We start from the raw sequence: 22,832 nt of genomic DNA on the forward strand, positions 1-22,832 counted from the left end.
CTGATAAGTCCGCCCTGACTGCCAAGAGCGCCGAGTATCACTGCTCACTCGTTTTTTCTTCTTCCTCATGTTCTTCTCACAGTGCACTGAAGCCATGTCACAATTTCTCAGGGAGTTTTGATGCCTAGATGTCTCCTGTCCGGGGCAATCTTGTCTGGGCCCGAGTGCCGGCCCTATCCGATCTGAACTCTGCTGCATAGCTGCGGGTCAGCCTTCACGGCCGATTAGTGTTGGAGCGCCACTTTGGTCACAAGTTGTCGGGAACGCTTATCGTGAAGATCAACAGCGATCAGTCTTGCCGCTCGCTCTGCTCCTCTCTCCTCCCCCCTCCCTCTCCTCCTCTTTCTCTCTCCTCACCCTCTCTATCTCCTTCCACGTTCTCTAGTGCTGTCTCTCTCCCTTCGCCTCCTCTGTCTCCCCTCCTCCTCACCCTCTCTATCTCCTTCCACGTTCTCTAGTGCTGTCTCTCTCCCTTCGCCTCCTCTGTCTCCCCTCCTCCTCACCCTCTCTATCTCCTTCCACGTTCTCTAGTGCTGTCTCTCGCCCTTCGACTCCTCTGTCTCCCCTCCTCCTCACCCTCTCCCTTTTTCCTATTTTTCCCTATTTTCCTCACATTACACTATCTCGCCATCCTTCTCTCTCCATCCTTCTCGCTCCCCCCATCCTCTTTCTCCCTCTCTATCCCCTCTCTCGACCCCTTTCCCTCTCCTCTCTCTCTCCTCCGCCCTCTCCCGCTCTCTCCGTCTCTGTCTGTGTGTGCCGTCAGGGCTTGTCTCTAGCCAGAGATGAGGTTTGTCGTGTTTGGCCTGTCAGAGGGGGTAGTGTCAGTAACGGGAGCGGCTGGTTCCTGTGACAGCGCCGGAGGGGCGACTAGTCCTAGCAGAGTGCAGCCGTCACCCCGTGACACGCTCAGTGTCACCGATCCCCCAGCCTGGTGACATGGCATCCCCCTAGTCCTCTGCTGGCCTTTTCTCCGTCTCCGTCTCCGGGTAATCAGTCACTCGCCCATGCCGTCATTCAGTCCTTCACTAGCTTACACACTCACTAACTCAGTCTCTAAGACATTCACGAGTTCACACACTAAGTCCATCACTGAGTCACTCACTAAGTCACTCACTCACTTTTGAGTGAACGTGGACGGAGAGGAAGATGTGTTTTTGCAGGATCAGAGGCGTTGTTTTGTGATGTAATCAGAATGGTTATTGAGCTATTAATGGAGAGGAGACACTCAAAGGTTTACAGACAGGAAACCAAAAACATGTTCTTAAGTGGATCTGATGTCAAACTGAATGGATAGATAGGTAGATATCTAGATAGATAGTAGATGAAAGCTGGCGTACTCTGCGGGACTAAATATGTGTGTAATTCAATCTGGCCTTGGCGAGTGCGCAGCAGTGACAAATAGACGCGGCGTCTGAAATCCCCCATCCAAGAGACGGTATCAGTTTTTGCTTTAATTACCACAGCCCCAGTAATGTTTCCTATCCATAACTGTCAGCCCAGTAGAATGCTTCCTGGCAGAGGGGTGAGGGCCTTGTCTCCTCTCTCAGTGGGCCTCCTGTCTCCTCTTCCTCCCATCCGTATATCCTCCCTCCCCTCCCCCCCCCGTCCTCCCCTCTGCGCCGAGCGCATCTTTCATTTCAGTATTTCTGCCTCATCTGGGAAAGTTCAAAGTCATGGTATGGTGGCATAACTTTCTTCCCTCCCTGCCGGTTCGCTCCTCCTGCCTCCCCGTCGACAGTGTTGGACCCCGCTGCCCTGCCTGCTTCCTTGGTGATAGGGATGGTCTCTCTGTCTCTATGCCCCGGGTAGGGCCTCTCAGCAGCAGGGGAGATGGGGGGTACAGAGAGGGGACCTGAGTGGGAGAGTCACGCTAGGGTGCGGCAGCAGTGGCAGGACTCCCACCCAGCCACCACTGTGTCTCCCCATCAGACCAACCCCAGCAGGGGGATTCAACCGCGGGCCAGGGGGGTGGGGTTGGGGGGGACAGGAGGAAATGTCTAGTCTGGATCCCACCGACCGACTATCCGACCATCCATCCGTTCCTCAGAACGAGCGCAAATAAATAAAGTGTCCGACAAGTGTGTCCTACGCCATAAAGAGAAGGTGTGACAGGCAGCGTACGGTAATAGATTAGCCTAATTACAGTGTCTCAGAGTTCCAGGTGCCCACAGCGCGACGTCACGTACGCTAGCCACCCTCTCCACTCGCTGGTATAAATGTAAAAGTCGCTGGAAAGCAAACGAAAAGGTCGTCCTCATTTGCATGTCAGCGGCTTCATTAGAATATGCGAATATGCTAAGGACGGGAGCGGACGCTTTGCATGTGCCGGTTGATTAATGGCTGGCGCATCACCGAGCGGGCGGAGACCGCGCCTTCGTCACCCTCATTTGCATGTCATCCTTTATTTACTTATTTATTTATTTATTCATTTACTTCTGAGGGACCCGGTGATACATATTGCATTCTGTATGCCGGTGACTGAGGAGGACCTTTGCAATTTAAATGGGGCCCACTTCTTCTTAAGACCCCGATGCTGGGATTAGCTTTTTAAATGGCCGTGGTGGCAGAGCTCCCTGTTCCTCTCAAGGTTTTCTTCATCTCGTCACTCAGTCAGAAATGTAAACAGGCTACTGTTGTTGTGCGCTGGTAGAACAGACTTCTGTCTATCCATGTTGGACTTTAAGTAAGGTGACATTTAAACTACCCCAAGAGAATAGTGGAGTTTATTGTGCGCTGAGTCAACGCTTAGACCTAGACTGCTAGCTAGCGAGATAGTAGCTGTACCGCATCAGTGGTGTGAGTAGTGTGACGTGTAAATGTGACCGTTCAATTTAATGAGGGTGTTTTAGGTTGAGGGTACGTTTCTAAACAGACACTTCACTCTGTTCTCTCTTGCGGCTGTTAGGACACCACCAATAATAACCTAACAAAGCCTGTGTGTTTGTTTGTGACTGAGAGGGACTGAGAGTGCGAGTGAGTGAGAGTGAGAGTGAGTGAGAGTGAGTGAGTGAGTGAGTGAGTGAGTGAGTGAGTGAGTGAGAAAAACATGTATGTGTGAGGGTTCAAGCCTAGAGGGGAAGGCAGCATCCACTTCATAATATTGATGTATCGATATATTGTGCAGAATCATAAGCGGTACATCAACCTATAGAATCACACTATTCTGTGAAAGAGAGGAGACATCTTTATACTACTATAACTTGCGGTAAAAGATCCGAGAGTCATAACAGGAACACAACTTTCACCTTACAAATCTACACAAACTGTATGACCTCCATTGACTTTACTATGCAGACTTGACTTTCAATATGTGATAAGACTTTCTCTCACGGATTAAGTGCATATTTGATGAGTGCAATAGTTTATTTTCCTCTTTCAGGGAGTGACCTTAGCTGCCCTACAGCGCAGCGGTAATGAGAGTGGTAGCTAGTAGCACACACACACACACACACACACACACACACACACACACACACACACACACACACACACACACACACACACACACACACACACACACACACACACACACACACACACACACACACACACACACACACACAGAGACACACAGAGACAGGCAGGCAGCTCAGCCAGGTCTGACATCAGTGCAAACGTCAATATGGCCTTATGTTTGATGGATTATCTGCTTTAGGAAAGCTATTGTGAGAGAAACACAACTCTCTCTGTCATGTTCTTTCCATTCGTTTTAATGTGCGAGATCACTCCGAAAACAACAAGGCTGACATTAGAGGGGCTTTTCTCTCCTTCAAGATCTCTTGACTCGTCCAAATTGAGTGTGGCGTGTTCATATCCTTTGATTCACCGAGAACTCTGGTGGATTATTCCGTTGTAGAGCATTGTTTCGGTTTGGAACCTTTATTTGATTTGATATATTGTAGTGAATCTGCTCAGTGAAGTCCTCACGCCTCTGTTCTGTTCTTAAGGTGTGGTAAGAACAAAGCCTTCTGTGAAAATAGGATTTTTTCCCCCACTCACCGGGCTTCAGGAATTCTTCCATACCATCGGGGTTTAATTATTTATTTACCTCTCTCTGTTTTCTACGTTTAATTTGTTCTCTGAGGACTGGCAGATAGAGTGAACAACAGTAAACAGACTAAATAAGTCCGTGTTTCTTGGTCTCATCAAGGGTTGTGTTTGTTTAAATCCCCGGGAGGGCGGGAGAGGGAGGTCTGGGTAAACGGATCTGAGTGCCAGACCCAGCCCTTGTTAGCCCCAGGCAGCCCTGGGTCATGTTCATCAGGCACCAAACGGGGGGTGGGGGGAAACCAGGGAGGAATTACCTGGAATGCTCCAATAAGAAATGCTCATTTTTGTGTTGTTTTGCAAAGTGTTGTAAATAGTTTCCCTAATGAACATGACCCTGTTATTCCCTCGCAGCCCTGTTAACCCTGGTTTTGTAATCTGCTCACTGGGGCTAGGGAGGTGGTGTTCTCTCTCTCTCTACCTCTACCTCTACCTCTCTCTCTCTACCTCTCTCTCTCTCTACCTATCTCTCTCTCTACCTATCTCTCTCTCTACCTCTCTCTCTCTCTACCTCTCTCTCTCTCTACCTCTCTCTCTCTCTCTCTCTACCTCTCTCTCTCTCTCTCTCTCTCTCTCTCTCTCTCTCTCTCTCTCTCTCTCTCTCTCTCTCTCTCTCTCTCTCTCTCTCTCTCTCTCTCTCTCTCTCTCTCTCTCTCTCTCTCTCTCTCTCTCTCTCTCTCTCTCTCTCTCTCTCTCTCAAACTTGATCAAAGATCAGCCCCTTTCACTGCTCCTTATGGGACAGAGATTTATAACTCCCCGCCTGAGTCAGAACTGCCCGCCTGACACTGAGCCAGTGTTCATAGGTGAATGGCAAAGCACACATGGAAGTAAAATGACTCCACTCCAATCCATCTTTACATGTGAGAGCAGATGGCTGAGAGGAAAAGCAAGAGAGACACACAAAATGTTGCAGTAATATGAAATTCAGCTACAGTAGCCTACGTGGACACACATGTTGACGTAGCAATCCTATGTGCAGGTTTATGCACACCCTTGTGACATACAAAAAAAATACCAAATGTGGCTTTAAATAACATTCACAGGCTCACTCTCGAACGCTGAAAAAACACGCAATGCAAAAATGCAAAATAGCGTTGTTGCTTTTCCCCCGCCACCCTTCGCCCCTTATACCGCACAGATACCTGCAGAGAGACCCTCGTAACATAAACCAACCGGCGTTACAAATGACGCTACATCATAGAAATTGTGCAGCAAGCTTTTTAAAAGACCAACACAGCCAGTGAGGCGCGTCGTAATTTATCCCTTCACGGCTGTTAGTGGCGCTGCTCGTGATTTATTTGGTATAAGAGAAGTTTTGTTTAGAAATATAATGAGCAGGACTCCTGTTTAACGATTTAACACGGACGGAGGAGAGGAAAGGAGAGGAAGAAAAGCCTGTGTATTTTTCATATCTCTAACGGCACCGCGGTGAGGAAGAGAGCGACAATAAGGGCAAGATGAAATGAGTGAGGGACGGCTAACTGCCTTTAACAACCAGCCATTTTGACACGTTTCTGCTTCTTGAAAATGGGGCTTGTATGTATTCTCATACGAGGGCGGAACTTTAGTGTGTTACTTATTCTTAGGAAGTAGAGAGGCCTGTTCTCTTATTCTTAGGAAGTGGAGAGGCCTGTTCTCTTCTCTTATTCTTAGGAAGTAGAGAGGCCTGTTCTCTTCTCTTATTCTTAGGAAGTGGAGAGGCCTGTTCTCTTCTCTTATTCTTAGGAAGTAGAGAGGCCTGTTCTCTTCTCTTATTCTTAGGAAGTAGAGAGGCCTGTTCTCTTCTCTTATTCTTAGGAAGTAGAGAGGCCTGTTCTCTTATTCTTAGGAAGTAGAGAGGCCTGTTCTCTTCTCTTATTCTTAGGAAGTAGAGAGGCCTGTTCTCTTCTCTTATTCTTAGGAAGTAGAGAGGCCTGTTCTCTTCTCTTATTCTTAGGAAGTAGAGAGGCCTGTTCTCTTCTCTTATTCTTAGGAAGTAGAGAGGCCTGTTCTCTTCTCTTATTCTTAGGAAGTAGAGAGGCCTGTTCTCTTCTCTTATTCTTAGGAAGTAGAGAGGCCTGTTCTCTTCTCTTATTCTTAGGAAGTGGAGAGGCCTGTTCTCTTCTCTTATTCTTAGGAAGTAGAGAGGCCTGTTCTCTTCTCTTATTCTTAGGAAGTGGAGAGGCCTGTTCTCTTCTCTTATTCTTAGGAAGTAGAGAGGCCTGTTCTCTTCTCTTATTCTTAGGAAGTAGAGAGGCCTGTTCTCTTCTCTTATTCTTAGGAAGTAGAGAGGCCTGTTCTCTTCTCTTATTCTTAGGAAGTAGAGAGGCCTGTTCTCTTCTCTTATTCTTAGGAAGTAGAGAGGCCTGTTCTCTTCTCTTATTCTTAGGAAGTAGAGAGGCCTGTTCTCTTCTCTTATTCTTAGGAAGTAGAGAGGCCTGTTCTCTTCTCTTATTCTTAGGAAGTAGAGAGGCCTGTTCTCTTCTCTTATTCTTAGGAAGTAGAGAGGCCTGTTCTCTTCTCTTATTCTTAGGAAGTAGAGAGGCCTGTTCTCTTCTCTTATTCTTAGGAAGTAGAGAGGCCTGTTCTCTTCTAGTATCAAACCCTAGCTTTTCTTTCTTTTTCTTTTTGTAACGTATATTGTCCCTTCTGAATATAGGGAGTTTTAAAGGGACAATACCAGATCATTCAAACGTGAAACTGCCATCGCAAGTATTATAAGCTGCTCTTCAGATACCATGTATGAATAATTCTCTTTTTATTTATTTATCTTGGAACCAAATACAATATATTCTCTTTCTTCCTCCTTGTTCAGCATTTTCAAGTTTCTCTTTCTTTTTACCACTTACACATTAAGTCAGTTAATTAGAATACATAATGATGTCGAATCGCATATTATGCAAACAGCGCTCCTACGACGCTCAGAGCCATGGGCTCTTTAACGTTTAAACTGCCATTGGCAACATAACGAGGATATCAATAATAGATGATTTTATATCATATTGGCATTCTCTTAAAAAGAAGCCAGATCTGAAAATCTGCTGTTGGTGGAAGAAGACCGTATTTTTATTTTTTTCTGTCGCCTAAATAGTTTCATCTCGCATTAGTGAGCTGTAGTGTCGTCTGCAGGTGGAACTTTTCTCCCCCTAAATGGTTCTTTAATGGGACGGTGTGGCGAGGTGCTGTGAGCTCTGTGGGGCGCTGCCACAGTCGATAAGGACGGTTGCTCAATCAATCCGTCATGGCCCAATACCTGCCTCGGCAGCTGATCCAAAATGCAACACACACACAGAGACACAGACAGAGAGAGAGAGGGAGCGCTCTTTATGTAGGCTACCACAGAGACGCACGCAAGTGCACGCCTGCTCTCTCTCGTACGCACGTACGTACGCGCACAAACACACACACACAGACACACACACACACACACACACACACACACACACACACACACACACACACACACACACACACACACACACACACACACACACACACACACACACACACACACACACACACACCCACACACACTAGTACGAACGCATTGTGCCATTTTAAATGAGAGGTGTCTGTTTTAGTGAACGTCTTGACGGTGATTGACCATCAAAGAATCATTTCAGTTCTTATTTTAAATTAAAATCATCTCAGAATAGATCAAGTGCACCAGCAATGGTGTAAAAAATCAATTCAGACATTTTATTTATTTATTTATGTAATGGCTGATACATTATGGCATATTTCCATAGGCGGATCTTTAAGAAGCCAGAGCAATATTGATGTGAAGTCACCCTTCCTCCCGTCAAACAAAGTGACAGCACTGCACTTCTTTTTCTCTCGCTCTCTCTCTTTATCTCTTTCACTCTCTCTTCCTCTTATATTCCCTAGTTCCTTCTCTTCCTCCATCTCTCTCCCTCTCTCTCCGCGGAGGTATCCCACGGCCTTAAGATTTGCCTCCGTACTCTCCCGCTCTCCCTCCTATTTCTAGTCCATTTTGGGGGGCCTTTTCTCCCCATCAAGCTTACGGCTTCCATTAAACACCTAGACGAGCTATAGATCCCAAGTCACTAATCTGGGCTCATTCTTTGCAGAGTGCCCCTTCTCCATCCTCCGTCTGTCTGTCTCCTGTGATTGCTCTCATGTCTCCTCACGTCTCGACGCTCAACACTCCTGTCAGGGGATGTGTGGCAGGATCCTTTGTCAGTTTACCCGCCCGTCAAGCCGTCAGAGTTTAAACATGTCAACTTACCTGTGAGACGCGCTACAGGCCTTTTGCTATTCCCCCCCCCCCACACACATCACGCTGTATTTATATGAAAAGGGAAAGATTATGTTTCCCAGTAGGGTATAATTATAGAGTGAATGAGATATGCTGTGTAATGTGTGTGTGGCTATAGCTTTTGTTTATTTATTTTTGTATTGGTCATATAATGGAAGTCTCTTTGACCCATTGTAAATGTGCAGGTATTAGCCTGGACAGGTGTTAGTGAGCTTTATGAATCTCCAATTTTGTCTGGGCTTGATGTGGCCAACTGGTAATACACTTGTTCCCCACTAACCGGTTCGCACTTAAAACATTCTCCTTTCAGGCTGCAAAGGCTTTGATTAACTCCTTCACTTTATTTAATGGCGCTAAGGCAGATTTTTTTTTTTTTGGGGGGGGGTTATGCATACTTTCTTTATGAACCCCCTAACCTAATGTAGCAGGCGTAAAAGAAAAGGAAACCCTAGTTAAACTGTGGAAAGGGGAGTTGTAGAAAATGTGAAAGGAGGGAAAAAGGATGAGGGAGGGAGATTAAAAAAAAATAAAAAAATGTATGTATGTATATATTTCACCTTTATTTAACCAGGTAGGCCAGTTGAGAACAAGTTCTCATTTACAACTGCGACCTGGCCAAGATAAAGCAAAGCAGTGCGACACAAACGACAACACAGAGTTACACATAAACAAACGTACAGTCAATAACACAACAGTTAAATCTATGTACAGTGTGTGCAAATGTAGAAGAGGAGTGAGGTTGGCAATAAATAGGCCATAGAGGCGAAATAATTACAATTAACATTAACACTGGAGTGATAGATGTGCAGATGATGATGTGCAAGTAGAGATACTGGGGTGCAAAAGAGCAAGAGGGTAAGTAATAATATGGGGATGAGGTAGTTGGGTGTGCTATTTACAGATTGGCTGTGTACAGGTACAGTGATCGGTAAGCTGCTCTGACAGCTGATGCTTAAAGTTAGAGATGGAGATATAAGACTCGAGCTTCAGTGATTTTTGCAATTCGTTCCATTCACTGGCAGCAGAGAACTGGAAGTAAAGGCGGCCAAAGGAAGTGTTGGCTTTGGGGATGACCAGTGAAATATACCTGCTGGAGCGCATGCTACGGGTGGGTGTTGCTGTGGTAACCAGTGAGCTGAGATAAGGCGGGGCCGCCCTGATGAAGACAGCTCGGCTGTCGAAACGTTGGACATTACATTTTTGCATCTGAGCTCCTAGAGTGTGCGGCTCTCCTTTATTTTTAAGTTTTCCACTCCGCTAGCCAGCACCTCGCCTAATAGGTCTGCGTTTATTTTTCTTCTATAAGGCGGGGCTTTACCTAGCAAAGACTTATAGATGACCTGGAGCCAGTGGGTTTGGCGACTAATATGTAGTGAAGGCCAGCCAACGAGAGCATACAGGTCACAGTGGTGGATAGTATATGGGGCTTTGGTGACAAAACGGATGGCACTGTGATAGACTACATCCAGTTTGCTGAGTAGAGTGTTGGAGGCTATTTTGTAAATGACATCGCCGAAGTTGAGGATCGGTAGGATATAGTCAGTTTTACGAGGGTATGTTTGGCAGCATGAGTGAAGGAGGCTTTGTTGCTAAATAGGAAGTCGATTCTAGATTCAATTTTGGATTGGAGATGCTTAATGTGAGTCTGGAAGGAGAGTTTACAGTCTAACCAGACACCTAGGTATTTGTAGTTGTCCACATATTCTAGGTCAGAACCGTCCAGAGTAGTGATGCTAGTCGGGCGGGAGGGTGCGTGCAGCAATCGGTTGACGAGTATGCACTTAGTTTTACTAGCATTTAAAAGCAGTTGGAGGCCACGGAAGGAGTGTTGTATGGCGTGGAAGCTCGTTTGGAGGTTTGTTAGCACAGTGTCCAAAGAAGGGCCAGATTTATACAGAATGGTGTCGTCTGCGTAGAGGTGGATCAGAGAATCACTAGCAGCAAGAGCGACATCATTGATATATACAGAGAAAAGAGTCGGCCCGAGAATTGAACCCTGTGGCACCCCCATAGAGACTGCCAGAGGTCTGGACAACAGGCCCTCCGATTTTACACACTGAACTCTATCTGAGAAGTAGTTGGTGAACCAGGCGAGGCAGTCTTTTGAGAAACCAAGGCTATTGAGTCTGCCGATAAGAATGCGGTGATTGACAGAGTCAAAAGCCTTGGCCAGGTCGATGAAGACGGCTGCACAGTACTGTCTTTTATCAATGGGGGGGATGACCGCGGCAGGTTTCCAATCCTTGGGGATCTCGGACGATACAAAAGTGAGCTTGAATAGCCTAGTAATAGGGGTTGCAACAATTTCGGCAGATAATTTTAGAAAGAGAGGGTCTAGATTGTCTAGCCCAGCTGATTTGTAGGGATTTAGATTTTGCAGCTCTTTCAGAACATCAGCTGTCTGGATTTGGGTGAAGGAGAAGCGGGGCGCGGGGGGGGGGCTTGGGAAGGTTGCTGCGGGGGGTGCTGAGATGTTGCCCGGTGTAGGGGTGGCCAGGTGGAAAGCATGACCAGCCATAGAAAAATGCTTATTGAAATTGGATTTATCGGTGGGGACAATGTTTCCTATCGTCAGTACAATGGGCAGCTGGGAGGAGGTGCTCTTATTCTCCATGGACTAGTGTCCCAAAACCTTTTGGAATTAGTGCTACAGGAAGCACATTTCTGTTAGGAAAGCTAAGGCTAGCTTTTTCAAACTGACTGAGTATATTGGTTCCTGACTTCCCTGAAAAGTTGCATATCGCGGGGGCTATTCAATGCTAATGCAGAACGCCACAGGATGTTTTTGTGCTGGTCAAGGGCAGTCAAGTCTGGGGTGAACCAAGGGCTATATCTGTTCTTAGTTCTACATTTTTTGAATGGGGCATGCTTATTTAAAATGGAGAGGAAAGCACTTTTGAAGAGCAACCAGGCATCCTATACTGACGGGATGAGGTCAATATCCTTCCAGGATACCCGGGCCAGATTGATTAGAAAGGCCAGCTCGCTGAAGTGTTTTAGGGAGCGTTTGACAGTGGTGAGGGGTGGTCGTTTGTTCGCGGACCCATAACGGACGCAGGCAATGAGGCAGTGATCGCTGAGATCCTGGTTGAAGACAGCAGAGGTGTATTTAGAGTGCAAGTTGGTCAGGATGATATCTAAGAGGGTGCCCATGGTTACGGATCTAGGGTTGTACCGGGTAGGTTCGTTGATAATTTGTGTGAGATTGAGGCCATCTAGCTTAGATTGTAGGACGGCCGGGGTGTTAAGCATGTCCCAGTTTAGGTCACCTAACAGTACGAACTCTGAAGATAGATGGGTGGTGATCAATTCACATATGGTTTCCAGGGCACAGCTGGGGGCTGAAGGGGGTCTATAGCAAGCGGCAACGGTGAGAGACTTGTTTCTGGAAAGGTGGATTTTTAAAAGTAGAAGCTCAAATTTTTGGGGGCACAGACCTGGATAGTATGACAACTCTGCAGGCTATCTCTGCAGTAGATTGCAACTCCGCCCCCTTTGGCAGTTCTATCTTGTCTGAAAATGTTATAGTTAGGGATGGAAATTTCGGGATTTTTGTTGGCCTTCCTAAGCCACGATTCAGATATGGCTAGGACATCCGGGTTGGCGGAGTGTGCTAAAGCAGTGAATAAAACAAACTTATAGAGGCTTCTAATGTTGACATGCATGAAACCAAGGCTTTTACGGTTACAGAAGTCAACAAATGAGAGCGCCTGGGGAATGGCAGTGATGCTGGGGGCTGCAGGGCCTGGGTTAACCTCTACAGAGGAGGAGTAGGACAAGGGTACGGCTAAAGGCTATAAGAACTGGTCGTCTAGTGCGTTCGGAACAGAGCGTAAAAGGAGCAGATTTCTGGGCACGGAAGAATAGATTCAAGGCATAATGTACAGACAAGGGTATGGTAGGATGTGAGTACAGTGGAGGTCAGCCTAGGCATTGAGTGACGATGAGAGAGGTTTTGTCTCTGGAGGCACCATTTAAGCCAGGTGAGGTCAGCGCGTGTGTGGGGGTTGGAACAAAAGGGCTAACTAAAGCATGTTGAGCAGGGCTGTAGGCTCTACAGTGAAATAAGACAATAATCACTAACCAAAACAGCAATAGACAAGGCATATTGACATTAGGGAGAGGCATGTGTAGCTGAGTGATCATAGGATCCAGTGAGTAGCTAGACAAGCTGGAGACACGGCGATTCAGACAGCTAGCAGGCCGGGTCTAGCAGATGGGCCTCTGGGGGATGTCGCAACGTCGCCTGTTGAAACCCCCTCAGATGTTTACGTCGGCTGACCAGTCGTGTTGGATCAAAGGGGCTCTGTGTCGGCAGCAACGGGTCCAGGCCAACTGGCAAAAGAGGTTCTGAAGCCCAGGAATTGTCTGATGAATCTCTTCAGCTAGCCGGGAGATGTGCCTAGCTCGAGGCTAGCTCCAGGCTAACTGGTGCTTGCTTCGGGACAGAGACGTTAGCCAGGAGTAGCCACCCGGATAGCAGCCAGCTAGCTGCGATGATCCGGTGTAAAGGTTGTGGTAGAGAATGTGGTAGAGAAATAGCAGTCCGATATGCCCTGGGTTGATATCGTGATGTGCAGACTGGCAGGAATTGACCGGGCTGAGGCTGGCTGATGTCCGAGTTAATGGTGATGACCGCTAGCAGTGGCTAACTGACTTCTAGCTAGTAGCTAGTTCGCTGGCTAGCTTCTGTTGGGGGTTCCGGTTCTGAAGTATAGAAAATAGCAGATCCATACCACATTGGGTGAGGCGGGTTGCAGGAGAGTATGTTCAGTCCGTAGATGGAAATTGAGATGAAACTTTAAAAAAATAATGTTTATACAAAATATATACTAAAGAAAATGATAAAAACACGGGACGGGACAAGACAAAACAAAACAGACGTCCGACTGCGCCGCCATCTTGGAACAGATGAAGAGAAGGTGGACGGGGGAGATGGAGGGGAGGTAGAGGTCCTCCATCTGTCTGTCTCCTGTTATTGCTGTCACGTCTCGACGCTCAACACTCCTGTCAGGGGATGTGTGGCAGGATCCTTTGTCAGTTTACCCGCCCGTCAAGCCGTCAGAGTTTAAACATGTCAACTCACCTTCCTATTTCCCCCCATCACACTGTATTTGTATGAAAAGGGAAAGATCATGTTTACCCAAGTAGGGTATAATTATGGAAACAGAGTGAATGAGATATGATGTATAATGTGTGTGTATGTCTGGCTATAACTTTAGTGTAGTGTATTGAATGGTTTATTTTGTATTGGCCATATTGCGGAAGTTTGTTTGACCCATTGTTTCTGTGCAGAGATATGCTCAAATCAGAAGATTATGGTAAGAATGAAAAGTAGAGAGAGGAATGCTCTCTCTCTCTCTCTCTCTTCCTCGCTCTCTGTCTCTCCCTCTCGCTCTCTCCTGGCACAGGGGCCTACTGTGAGGTTCTGGCTTCCTGTACAGAGGACCTCACAGTTCACCAGGGTTCATCTGAGTAATGGGGTGTGAAGAGGAGCTGAGGGGGAGATGGAGGGGGAAAGTAGGGTGTGGCAAGAGGGAGTTGGAGAGAAGGTGGAAGGGGGTAAAAGGAGGTAGAGAGGGGAGGTAGAGAGGTGTAAGAAGGGGATGGTGAGGTGGGAGGGCGAAAAGGAGGCGTTCCGTAGAGGTACCTGCCGCTAATGCTGGAGTCAGTGAGGGATGGCGGGCACTCCAGCAGTGACATTAAAACAGCAGGTGGACGGCATCGTTAGGACTGGCACACGAGGCAGGATGAGGCCCAGCGGCCCACTGTAGTAGCTCTGTCTCAGGCGGCTTCACCCCACCGAGAGAACTGATCCGTAGCTCCATAAGGAAACACAGACCCCTCTAGAGCTCACTCTCCTGGGCACACTGCGTAGTTTGGTGAGGGTTGAGCGACTCACACACCTGGCACCTCTCTCATTCTGCCTAATGACTCCATGGTCACCCTTACCATTTAGGAGAAAGACTTTAGTTTGACTCGAGTAACAACAACAAATATCCTCTCCGTTTTTATCGTGGTTCACCTTCCTGTACGTACCGTTGTCAAGGCCATCACACAGGTGACATTGATACTTATAATACAGTCAAATTACATGATTTCTGTTTCTGACACAGATGGCAGCAAAGTGCTATTCTTTTTTGATGAATAGGCCCATGGCCCATATTCATAAAGCATCTCAGAGTGCTGATCTAGGATCAGTTTGGCCTTTTATATACAGTAATAATGAATACGTTTATGGACACAGGACCTGATCCCAGATAAGCACTCCTACTATGAGACTCTTTATGAATACAGGCCTAGGTCTAACTCTACTAAGTAAAGCATGCCATGTGTGATGTGATAGACCGCTCTCTCTCTCTCTCGTTCACTTTCTTTCTCCGTATCCCAGAATGCTTTGTATGTTCTGCACAGGATGTAGCCATTTTGCGCCTCACTGATGCCAGAGGCTTCTCCTTAGATCTCCCAACATCCCTTCCGGAATTGTAGATTGAGATTCCCGACCCGAACCATCTAGGAATACTGTTAGGCAAATGAAGTTGTTTGGATCCCATATTGACATGTTATCTCTTCATCTGGTGATGGAGGCAGGAGGAGGGAAGAGAAAGAAGTGCAACTTGGGTAATTGAGCCGTGTCAACGCCGCTTATCGGTAAAGCTGCGGCGCGTCACGGAGCTAACGAGGTGTGGCGCGGTGATTAGTCTAAAGGGAGTGGAACGTGAAATTCCTCAATTTAAAAAAATATGTTTTTATTTTTTTTATTTTATCTCCCTTTAAATTAAGAGACTCCCTCGAGGCTAAAATAAGGCTTTAATAGTTCAATTCATCTGGGGAAATATTGATATGGATGAATGGCATGGTGGAATGTCCCCTTTGTTGCAATAATGACGAAGGCAACAGTCGTTTGAGTGAAGGACGCACCCTCAAAGCTGTCGGAGGTAGAGACTAACCTGAGAGCGGACCTATGGAGAACAGGGGATTAGCAACCCGTTTCAACAAATGCTTTTGCTCTTTTACCACTTAGCCTTGCCCTTCATTTGAACCTGCCATTTGTGTGGCGCGTATATATGCAAGCTGGTCTGTGACTTTCTATGCGTGTGTGTGCGCACACGCGTGTGTGTGTGTGTGTGTGTTCGTGTGTGTGTGCATGCGCGTTTGTGTCTGTCGGCTCACTTTAGCAGGCCATTGGCAGGTGCCTCCATCAGGCCTTGCCAGTCATGCCATCACTGTTTGCTGCCATGCTCAGAATAAGCCAGTGGAAGAAAAATAATCAGAGTGAGTGATGCAAATCTCACAACACGCCAGTTTGATTTGCAACCCTCGCTATCAAAGAATGCTAATTAAAATCATATTTTTGCATATGTCTTCATGTCTTTCATCCGCATATGCAAATCGCCCCCATTGCCTTTCAGCACTCTGTAATTAGGTTTATGAAGGACAGCTGTAATCCATAATTAACAGAAATGTTTGCAAGCTCTTCCCCCCCCCCCCCCCATGCGGCAGTGACTTAAACAACCTAGAAAAAGCTAGAAAATGCTAACTTAATTAGCGTGTTTGTTTATTTATAGGTAGTTGAAGCAGTCAGTCAGTCAGTGAGTGCTGTGCCACTGCCACTGCCTCCAGTCACCCAGAGTGTCTCCATCCCTTGTGTTTGATCTTGTCATTCTCCTTCGGTGGAGAGGAGGGAGGTTTAGTCACTCCCAGGCACCATTCTGGACGGATGGATGGATGGAGAGATGGAGCTAGAGAGGGGAAAAAAGAGGAGGGAGAGAATGATGAAAACAAAACAGCGGAGACTGTTTGAATATTTATATGGGGTGTTAGTTAGCATGGGCTGCCCTCGGGGGGGGGGGGGGGGGGTGATGATGGATGTGGCTCTGGGGCGATAGTAGGAAAGCAGAAGGACGTGTGTGTGTGTCCAGTAGTAAGGGGAAGATGCCATTGTGATATGAATGAACGGTGAAATGATTAGGCTATACGCTCTTTACAACAAAATCACCAATAAAGAGAGTGGAGGTCAGAGAGGCAGATGGAGAGAGACGTTTTGAGAGAACGAGAAACAAACAAGCCAGAGGGGGGGGGATAAATAGAGGAATGGAGAGAGAAACAGAAAGAGAGAGAGACAGCGAAGGAGAGAGAGTAACCGAAAGAGAGAGAGAGAGAGAGAGAGAGAGAGAGAAAGTCCAGGAGTCCACAGTGAAGACCGGTGTCTGCAGTAACACTCCAAACCACGCAGCTGCTGGCTCAACTGGTTCTTTCTTTCTTTCATTCTCTCTCTCTCTCTCTCTCTCTCCCTCTCTCTTTATTTCTTTCTTGTTCCTCATGTCATGTCGTCTTAGATGTGGTCGTTGTCTGTCAGCAAGAACACTGTAATAGGATGTGATTACTGGTGAATTCAATGGCCAGAGGATGAAACGCTAGAGAAACGGGTCTGATCCCTGACTAGTTAGGCCTGTCATCCCACCATTAGGGCTTCACAAACTGTTTAGGGAATGGAACAAACTCAGGGCTTTGAACATGGTCAGGACATTGTGGCGGAGTCTTGAAATGACGTCCCAAATATTTCCCCGCGTGTGATGTTGTGCGTTTCTGTCTGTGCGAGTGTGCGTCCGAGGGTGTATGAGTCCGTGTCACTGTAGATACACTCTCTACACACTCTCTTTGATGTTGAACCACTGTAATGACAGGATATCCAAGGTCGTGTTCAGTAGGCACTCAGCGGGAAGAAAACGGGGAAAACAGAGAATACTACCAGACCAATAAGAAAGCACATTTTCTTTTTCCGTTGCGAAGCGTTTGAAAACATTTTTTTACAGTGTGGCCTTGTGAACACGGTTTAAACCCTTTTCTTTAGTTAACCTGCTGTGTCCTAGTGGCTTTGTCCTCACTACAGTTGCAAAGTTTTCCCGAAATCCCAGTTGGACAATTCCCAGAATCAGGAAGGAATAAACAGGAAATATGGAATCCTCCAACCAGGATTTCTGGAAAGTTTTACAACCCTAATCCTGACTATTTATTTATTACAACCCTAATCCTGACTATTTATTGCAAAAAGTCATCTCTGTCTGCTCCCCGGTTAACCCTTTCATTGACTGTGGTAAAGAGGCGCTCTTTGTTAACCCTTTGCCACCTGTGTTCTCTCTCTGACCAGGTGGGCCTTTGTGATGAAGAAGCACCTGAGCACTCACCTGTTGGGGAAACATGGACTGGGCCAGCCCAAAGAGAGGTAGGACTGACTACTTTTGCCTCGCTTTGTCTCCCTCTGTATTTCTCTCTCGCTCTCCCTCCCTTGCTCTCTGTCTGTCCCTCCCCCCTTCGGCCCCTCTCTCTCTCTCCGGTATTCCTATCAAACCCTCTTGGTCAATCTGTTCCCCCCCTCCCTCTCTCTCCTCTCCTCCCTCTCTCTTCTCTCCCTCTCTATGTATGATTGGGAAGATGTGATGTCTCCATCTCTCTCCATGATGTTGCGTGTAAAACTTTCCCGGTGTGCCCCTGTCTGTCAGCGACGCGGCCCGGCTGTCAGTCCTCGTTGTGTGTGTGTGTGTGATGAAGACGAAGTTGCGAAGTCCCCGTGGCATGCGAGAATGAGACGTTAAACACCCCTCAACCTGTCAAACAGACCCGCTAAGAGAAACCAGACGTCTTCTTAAAAAAAAAAAAAATTAGGGCGACATCTGAAAACCGCCTTTCAAATTGATACTTTTGACAATATGTCGTATTAGATATGACAAGTAGCTTGAGATATTAGCAAAGTAGGCGCACCATATGCTGCCCTGTAAGTACACACTCATTATTGACTGGATTCAGACTGGCAGCTGCTCGTTGGGATTAGTTGGGAGAGAGAGTCTCACGTCCCTCAACTATTTCACTTGTCTGCTTAATTCTCGTAAACAGCACGTGACAAACTAAGGCGAAACTAAACTGTCCAGGGCAGAAATGTTTGTACCACATAGATGTTATATCAAGAGGAATTGCCACATATTTTTGTCCATTTGGCTTTTTTTGTTTTCGTACTTTGAGGATGCTGGTTGGTAATGTGAGTGAAATCACAGTGGGGCTGGTCCGTGTATTGTGTCTGACTGAAAGACCTCTGTGTCCTTGGCTCGGTATTAGAGGGCGACATTACAGCAAAGGTCGGCGAGAGCACGCCACGCCCGCAAACGCACATGCACAAACGCACGCGAACACACACCAGGTGCAAGCATGAACGGAGTGGCCTTGTGGAGCTTGGAGGTCTGTGTGTTACCTGACAGCATTTACCTCAGAGTGTGTCTCTACCAAAAGCATCTAGAGTCACACTGCTGCCCCATAAAACATACTGCAGTGCCATACAACACCATTACATCACACGCAAACATACACACACACAAACGTATGCACGTATGTGCACGTGAACGAGGCAAGTGCATGTATGCATACAGATATCGGCGTGGTACCATTATTTTCTCTTGCTTCTCTCTATTAAACACACACAGCGAGAGGCCATGAGGTTTGTTCTATTTAAACCTGTAAAACACGGTGTCATCATTTTCCTGACAGTTCTGGAGACAGAATTTATCTCATCATTAATTAACCATCATATTTCCAACACAGCAGTGCTTAATTAGCACAAGGTCATTGGGGAGGGCTTATTAAGTGGAACAAATTTGGGTGAGTGTAAGTGGAGAGAGAGAGAGAGAGAGAGAGAGACATGAAAAGGGGAAAATATGGAGAGCGTATGGTGACAGTGCTGGCTCAATGATTGATAACTGCACCAGTTTGAAAAGCCCAGACTTGAAGACTGGAGGGGTAGCTGGTGACGTGACTGGAGGAGGGGAGAGGGGACTGGAGAGGTAACTGGGGACCAGGAGAGAGGGAGGGAGGTAGGGGGAGGGACCGGGGGCTGGCGGGAGTGGGGGAGCCAATTGGAAACATATGCTGCCTGGCAGGCAGGGGGAGGCAGGGGAGAGATGGATTGCAGCAGGACAGTGTCAGAGAGGCTGTTTCATCACCATCTCCATGGCCCTATTCACCTGGTATTTTTAGAACACTGGGGAGATCTGTTAGTCAAAGGAAGAGAAGAGGAGGAGGGGTGGGAGGAGGAGGAGGGGAGAGACCTTACTAGCCGTAGTGCCCAGCTCCAGTTCGCTTAGTTTGTCTGGGCTCTGGAAAAACAGGTTATTTTGGGGGGGGCTGGGATGGGCAGGGGATCTAGAGGTAAGATGACACACTCCAGCCTCCATGACAGGTTCAGAGAGAGAGAGAGAGACAGAGAGAGAGAGAGAGACAGAGAGGGGTAGAGGAGTTCTGACCTGTTCTAAAATGACACATCTGGGTCCCGGTTTCATTCACCACTATTCTTCACTGTAAGGCACTGTGGGTAGTTTGGAGGTCTGCGTACTTCTGGCTGTGCATGTGTCTGTTTACGTGTGGATATACAGTCGGGTCTATAATTATTGCCACTCTTGATAAAGATGAGCAAAAAAGACTGAATAGATCATGCAAGATTAAAGATAAAGATTAAATAGATCATGCAAATACTGAGCTATAGGTAACTGCCAAAATAATGGAAACACTTGAGTAACTGAGGGATACAAAGTATATTGAAAGCAGGCACTTTACTAGGTGTGGGCCTTTGTAACATCCCATCATGCTCAGGGTCATGTATAAAAATGCCCAGTTGCCCATTATTTTGGTTACCATGACTAGAAGATGAGATCTCAGTGACTTCTGAAAGAGGGGTCTGAAAGGAGCATTGGGGGTTGAAAGTGTGCGTGTCTCGGTCGCCAGATCTCGACCCAATTGAACACATATGGTAGATTCTGGAGCGGCGCCTGAGACAGTTTTCAACCACCATCAACAAAACCCCAAATGGTGGAATTTCTGATGGAAGAATGGTGTCGCATCCCTCCAACAGAGGCAGGTACAACAACAACAAAAAAGCCTAAAAAAGAAAGGGGTCAAAATACCTGGCAGCCGTGTTTACTCCGCCACCCTCCCCTTGCGAGGATAATGGCACAGAACCTTTTTCTAGAACGCTTTATGAGATCAGAGACCACGTTGAGAGGGATCTTAGACCCTTCCTCCATACAGAATCTTTCCTGATCCTTGCTATCCTTCATCTGCTCTTCAATTCAAACTACAAAGTCCAGAGACTTTTTGAATTGTGTGGTCAATTAACCATTTCTTTGTGGAGTTGTCCTTTCGATAGTCATACAGTGAGCTCCAAAAGTATTGGAACAGTGACACATTGTTGTGGTTTTGGCTCTGTACTCCTGCACTTTGGATTTGAAATGATACAATGACTATGAGGTTAAAGTGCAGACTGTCAGCTTTAATTTGAGGGTATTTTCATCCATATCGGGTCCGTTTAGAAATTACAGCACTTTCTGTACATTGTCCCCCCATTTTAGTGGACCAAAAGTCGTATATGTCTGTTAAAGTAGTCCAAAGTTTAGTATTTGGTCTGATATTCCTAGAACGTAATGATGATCGAGCTTGTGACTACAAACGTGTTGGCACCATTTGCTGTTTGGTGTGCAGATCTGGAATATATCAAGTACATGTCACAGCGACACACGCCGCCCTGTATCTCTGGAGTACTTGAGGAAGACCAAGAGGTAGACCACCGACAGGTAATATATCAATTACATGAGATGGTTGCAGGTCCCTGAGGAGAGATTTAATAAGCTCTGAGCTATTTGTTAATATACTAAACCAAGGTTGGGTGTGTGGGGTTCTGTGCAATTGTCATTTTATACGTTATGCTAACTTTTGTGTAGCATTTGTGGCTCCAAACCAATACAAGATGTGTTTCATGTCCATATCATCATCAGGTGTCTAAAAGAATGTGTGTAGCTCGCTGAAGTGCGAAAAATGCTAATATCAGGTATAGTGACTTGCATTGATTTTGGCCCACAAATGCGACAACATTAGCGTTTGAAGACAGTGGCCAGGGATACAAAACCAAGGCATGGTTTGTTTTCTTACCTTCCCCATAGGCTGCTTACAGGGTAAGGAAACCAATAAGTCATTTTATAATTTGGGTGAACTATCCCTTCAATTTGACAAAGTGAAATGTGTGAGATAAATGAAAAAATAATACAATATATTCCTACAATTCAATAACTTGATGGAATTAGGCCTAGGTCTACGTGCGTGTCAAATCAAATTTCACTGGTCACGTACACATGTTTAGTAGATGTTATTGCGGGTGTAGAGAAATGCTTGTGTGTGTGTGTGTGTGTGTGTGTGTGTGTGTGTGTGTGTGTGTGTGTGTGTGTGTGTGTGTGTGTGTGTGTGTGTGTGTGTGTGTGTGTGTGTGTGTGTGTGTGTGTGTGTGTGTGTGTGTGTGTGTGTGTGTGTGTGTGTGTGTGTGTGTGTGTGTGTTGCTGGTTTGAAAGATGTAAATACACCTGAACCAACAATTTAATGAGGCAGACTTCTGCTGTTGTGATTGACGGCTGTGACCTCGCCTTCATTTAACGTCATTTTGAGCCATTTAAAAACAAAGTGTTCAAAGATGGCTGCCCTGTCTCAGGTATCCATGTTTTTTAGGCAATTGTAAAACTACCTCCCATTTTCACATTTATAATAATAAACTGTTTGAACTAATACACTCTTCACTCATTAAATGGGCGTGTTGACAGCCAAATGAGTCCAATTTATTTAACTGATAAAGTCGGTGAAACGGTTTTCAGAAGAACTATCAATGTGGGTCAATAACATTGTGAAACGAAAACCATTACTATTGCTGGGTATGGCCATTCATCTCCACGTACTGTATTTTGCCAATAGGGCCGTCCCTAAATCACAATTTTTTGATTTTAATCAGATTTGTCCTTTAGATACTAATATTCAACTAATCTGCAAATATGTTAAAAAAAAGAACACTATGACTGATCAAAACTCTTATGGCTTTGTCTTGTCCCTCTGCAGCAGACACATTTTGGGGGCTTTCTTGGCACTCTGGTATGTTGATAGACTTGCACCCGTGACCCGTGCTCCATGATAAAACGGGACAGTGGGGTAAGTTAAGCCAAAGGGGTACGTTGAGCCACCCTTGTTTCTAGGAAACCGTACACAAAATTCTTAGTTTTACCAAATATTTAGGAAGAGGTCATCATTTCATGGAGTCTGTGAAGGAAGAAACCACATGGAAAAAGTGGTAAGTAAGTTAGGTCCAAAAAACACATTTATTGTGTTAGAGGTTTCATGATGCTTGTATCTAAACCAAAGTAGATCATTGTAAGATTGTTCTATACATCAGTTGGGGGTCTCTATAAGCTTCAATATGAGGTCCTAAACTTAGCATGAAAGTGCATCCTTGTAGCTGTGTGGGCTAATAATAGACTAAATGTTTGCCCTGGGGTAAGTTGAGCCAAAGTCCATGGGGTAAATTGAAAAGTGATTTTGTTTCATTGTGTTTGGGAAATAACATAGACATGGTTTTAAATAGCGGTCATATTTCATTCAGTACAGAGATCTGTAGGCAGCTTATTTTACCCTGTCCCGTGGCTAAACATACAACGGGGTAAGTTGTG

The 22,832-nt window shown here is 46.2% G+C and overlaps 1 protein-coding gene across 2 annotated transcripts in view; it reads left to right on the plus strand.

Annotated features, from left to right (window-relative positions):
- Positions 1-22,832, plus strand: part of LOC139564311 (zinc finger protein 407-like) — a 185,217-nt gene that overhangs the window by 69,797 nt on the left and 92,588 nt on the right. For both annotated transcript variants that reach the window (XM_071383732.1, XM_071383733.1), the window contains exon 4: positions 17,462-17,536. In XM_071383732.1, the coding sequence (XP_071239833.1) occupies positions 17,462-17,536 (75 nt within the window). The remainder of the gene's footprint in view (positions 1-17,461; positions 17,537-22,832) is intronic.

Source organism: Salvelinus alpinus, chromosome 35 (assembly GCF_045679555.1).
Source record: "Salvelinus alpinus chromosome 35, SLU_Salpinus.1, whole genome shotgun sequence".
NCBI classification, from domain to species: Eukaryota; Metazoa; Chordata; class Actinopteri; order Salmoniformes; family Salmonidae; genus Salvelinus; species Salvelinus alpinus.